General features: G+C 33.6%; 1 protein-coding gene across 1 annotated transcript; it reads left to right on the top strand.

Annotated features, from left to right (window-relative positions):
• Window positions 1–332: 332 nt before the first annotated feature.
• Window positions 333–3,555, top strand: LOC132311598 (auxin efflux carrier component 5-like). The gene is made up of 5 exons (XM_059809597.1): window positions 333–1,181; window positions 1,530–1,615; window positions 1,949–2,106; window positions 2,738–2,814; window positions 3,206–3,555. Exons 1-5 carry the CDS (start codon window positions 526–528, stop codon window positions 3,276–3,278), a joined length of 1,050 nt encoding a protein of 349 aa, XP_059665580.1. The 5' UTR covers window positions 333–525; the 3' UTR covers window positions 3,279–3,555.
• Window positions 3,556–4,666: the final 1,111 nt, after the last annotated feature.

Here is a 4,666-nt window from a genome sequence, read left to right as displayed (position 1 = left end):
TTGAGCCTAGCACTTCCATTAATTGGCGAGGAGCCCACTTCAAAAAAAGTACGGATGAGAATCATCTACAATAATATATCACAAAACCAGAAAACCCTAATGGCACATATAGTTGGGTGGAATAATCGCTGGACATCATTCCTTCATCCTTATTCTATACTTTGGTGACCAGAACACCAGAAAAGTTGCATAAGCACACTCACCTTTCAAACACCTCCACCAAAACTTTTATCACCTTTATAGGATTCCACGGTATTGGAACCATATACCCCCACCAACTTATAAATCTATAAAATATATATACATATACATATATACGTACAATAAGTACATGTTTGGTCATTTACCTAAAAAAAAGGTTACTCGCTTTGTCTCTTGCATCCATATAAATAGCTCTGCCCTTTGCATCCATCAACACACGACACCTTCTGAAATACTACTGTCCAAAACCCTAGTCCAAGAAAGATATATAGACCCTTTCTTCTTTATAGGAATTGATATATATAGACAAAAATATCATTAAGAATGATAGAGTTGGGAGATGTTTACAAGGTGGTGGTGGCCATGATACCACTCTATGTAGCTCTATTTTTAGGTTATGGTTCAGTGAAATGGTGGCATGTATTCACACCGGAACAGTGCGATGCGATAAATCGCTTAGTTTGCTATTTCACCCTCCCTCTCCTCACCTTCGAGTTCACATCTCATGTCAATCCATTTGCAATGAATTATCCATTCCTCGGTGCCGATGTTATCTCGAAATTCATTATTATGATAGTGATTGCTTTTTGGGCTAAGTACAGTACCAAAGCAAGCAATTCCTGGTCCATAACAAGCTATACTCTCTCTACTTTTAGTAATACTTTGATTTTAGGTGTGCCTCTCTTGAAGGCCATGTATGGTCAGATGGGTGAAGACATCATTGTCCAATCCTCGGTCATGCAGTCTCTCATCTGGCAGATGATCCTATTGTTTGCGTTGGAGTTCAGACGGAGCGGGACGGACTTTGCTTCCAAGGATTCAAGTGAACCAGAGAAAGATTTGGAAGGTGACCAACACGTTGAGGAGACTACCGGGCCATCTTTCTGGCAAATGATGAAGGTGGTTTCGCAGAAACTGGCTAAGAACCCTAATATATATGCTTGTGTTCTTGGTGTTGCTTGGTCTTTTCCAGCAAACAGGTATGTCTACGTAAAAAAAAAATGCATGCATGCTTTTCATTTGAGGGATAAAATAAATATTATCATGTGTTTACCTAATCCTATCACGTGATATCCTCTTCTTACCACCGCTGATGTGATATATAATTTTATACAACATAATATTACACGTGTACTCCATTAAATTCATTTTTAACATCAATATTACATGTGTACTACACTAAACTCATTTTTAATGCTTTGTTACAATTACAAAATGACACGTCAATGTTGATAAGAGGGAGGATATTGCTTGATTCACGTCACGTTGGAGGCAAGTATTATCTGAAGGATTTCTAATTAGGGTTTTTATCCTATGAATTCTTTTAGGTGGGATTTGAAGATACCAAGCATCATTGAAGGATCAATAATGATCATGGCAAGAGCTGGAACAGGCACTGCCATGTTTAGTATGGGTGAGCTACACTATCATCAATATATGTATAAATATTTATATATATATACATATCACTACATAAAAGATTATTAATGCTATCCAAATCGACCATTAACCCATTTGATACATCCCTTGTGTTCCATATGCATCATCCATTGGCCATTACATTTTTTTTTTTTTTTTTGGATTGGTCACTTGGTTTAATAATTATTTTTACACAAAAATATTACTAAAAATAATATCAAAGACTTATATAACTCCAGTTTTTCCTTCTAACACGGGGAATTAATGCATAAATATGTAAAATTAAATAGTAATATTCATATTTGAGAATTTGTCTTTATATGTGCAGGATTGTTCATGGCATTACAGAAGAAAGTGATTGCTTGTGGCCCTCGTCTAACGGCGTTTGGGATGGTTTTGAGGTTCATTGTTGGACCTGCAACTACGGCAATAGGTGCTTTTGCTGTAGGTTTGCGTGGCGATCTCTTACGGGTCGTGATCATTCAGGTGACAAATGAATTCCTTAATTTGAGCTTTTGAAGTTTAAATTTACCATTAATTAATAAGGAATTGAAGTCTTTTATGTTGAAAATATTGAATTCGTGAGCATGTCACGCATGCATATTATATATATATTTATATGTGTGTGCGTGCGTGTGTGTGTTAAATCTGACTACATCTACAACCTGAGTCCACTCTAGGCTAGTGGAACTTAATTTAATTAATACACAAAGACACGATACATGAGTGTGTATTGTGTATAATATATACACACGCACACAAGTATGTCTGTGATGTGATGGAGCACACATGGGTGGATGGACGGTTGTGATTGGTTGGACTCCATTAGGAGGAGAGAATTGATTTTCTCAAGTAGGACAACAAATTTGATTTTGTACATTATCTGTATAAAGTGATTGTCTGGTACTTCAAACCACTAGCCACTCATGTTGAAGATTATTTTTTGTTTTTTTTTTTTGATAACCATGTTGAAGATTATTGATGCTTCCATATGTTTTATAAAGCTTGTGATCAAAAGTAATGAAATGTTAATTTCTACTCCTATATAACTAGCTGCAATAATTTCAGCATTTCTAAAAAAGGATTTTTGTTGGACTGTTTTTTTTCTTTGTTGCAGGCAGCATTGCCCCAAGCCGTCGGCTCCTTCATATTCGCCAAAGAATATGGATTGCATACAGAAGTGATCAGCACTGCGTGAGTTAAAATTTACTTGATTTTGTTTTTTTGTTTTTATAACAGTTTTCATTCTTTCAAAGAACAAGAAAGGAAAAAAAAACCTTCAAAAAGAAAGAAAACAAGGAAAACAAAAATAGTTCCAAAATTCGTTTTTAATTTTTTTGAGTTTTTCTTTTTTAAAAAAAAAAAGTTGTACTTTGAAAACAGCGTTTAAGGAAACACTTCACCAATTTTTTTAAATAATAGAGCCAACCCTTGAATTATGATATTAACATCTTACTTAGTTTTGTTCTTAAAAACAATTAATACAAAAAAAAAAAAAAAAAAAAAAAAAAAAAAAAAAAAAAAAAATTCTAACATTTTCATCTAAAGATTCCAAGTGACTAATTGATTTTCTCTTCAATATCAGGGTAATCTTTGGGACAATCGTATCACTTCCGGTTTTAATATCTTATTTCGCAATTTTAGAGCTTTTACATTGATCCTTCCTTTGTTATGCATGCTTTGGGGCGGAAAGATTCAGACTTCCGAATAGCGGGACGAAAACCCGTTGACTTACTACTTGGCCACGCCCGATTTCGATTTCTATTCCACACTAATAAAGATTAATATGGAGAGTTTTGTTATCTGTATTTTCTTGTAGCCAAGCTAAGCTGACGTCAAGACAGTTTGAAATGTTGATAAGCTCTTACTTTATTAATCTTTTTTTATCATATGTTGAGGGACCTGTTACGTGTTTCAATAAATACTTTAATATCATGTCTTGAGATATATATGTATACACACACGGTGGTGTTACACGAAAATAAAGTTTGAATTATTAGCCAAAATCAGATGCCAAAAGTAGACTTTAAAATCATAGTTACAGAAAGCATAAGAGAATCAGTGCTTGTAAAGCTTTGAGTTGTTTCTGTTGCCCAAGCAAGGAAGGGGGAGGGGTAGACAAACTATGGAACTTTTTTGTGGCTTTGACTTGTTTCGACAAAAATTAAGCTTGATTGAACTTTAGTCAAACACTTAGTGAGTACGTTGATTTAACAAATGACCATTTCATTTCTTACTTTTAACCATGCATAAGTGAGTTAAACAATTAAGCATATGTGATTCATGACACAAGAATATTATGAAATTGTATCACAAATGTACATGAACTGATAACTTTGACAACCACAAATGCACATAAATAACTTTCCACACTAGGCTAGTTTATAAGATTCAACCAATTTCAATTTCAAATGCGGTAGCTTTAAGAGGTTTAGATGAGGTCTTTGTTTGTTTTTCCTTGTTGGCATGTATTCCAATTTTATCGTTTACAGATTTAGTCTTAGACAATCCCTTAATTAAATATTATGAAAAGATTAAAAAATAATTTTATTTTATCATGTCCAAGTCTCATATGACATAACAAATTACTTTGATATAAATTATCAAAATCTATAATATAAGCATTTTCTTTTCTATTTTCATCAAGTATTATATTAGGATCATCGTCGTTTTTTAATTATGCCATGATTAAATTCAAAGGCGGATAGAAGGGTGAGCCTAGGTGGGCTAAAGCCCACCCAAAAAAAACTAAAATAAAAAATAAAATAGAATTACTATACTAATATTAGCCCAGCCCAAAATAATAAAATATATATATATCAAATCCAAGTCAACTCAGTCACTATACTAAAATTAGCCTACCCCAACTAAAAATCCTGAATATGTCCTTGATTAGATTTGAAAACAACTATATATCCCTATCCCGAGTCACATAATTGACCAACACAATCAAGTTATACTTAACCCGTCAACTAAAAGCACATCATTAATAATGAAGGAAGAGGAATCTTTACCCACAATGCCATCTCCACTAATTTTACTTGAA

Source organism: Cornus florida, unplaced genomic scaffold (assembly GCF_030987335.1).
Source record: "Cornus florida cultivar Cherokee Brave unplaced genomic scaffold, ASM3098733v1 CherokeeBrave_3.0.0_Hap2_Chr06, whole genome shotgun sequence".
In the NCBI taxonomy this organism is placed as follows: domain Eukaryota; kingdom Viridiplantae; phylum Streptophyta; class Magnoliopsida; order Cornales; family Cornaceae; genus Cornus; species Cornus florida.
Note: the sequence above shows the minus strand (reverse complement) of the source record. Positions and strands in the feature narration are given on the sequence as shown.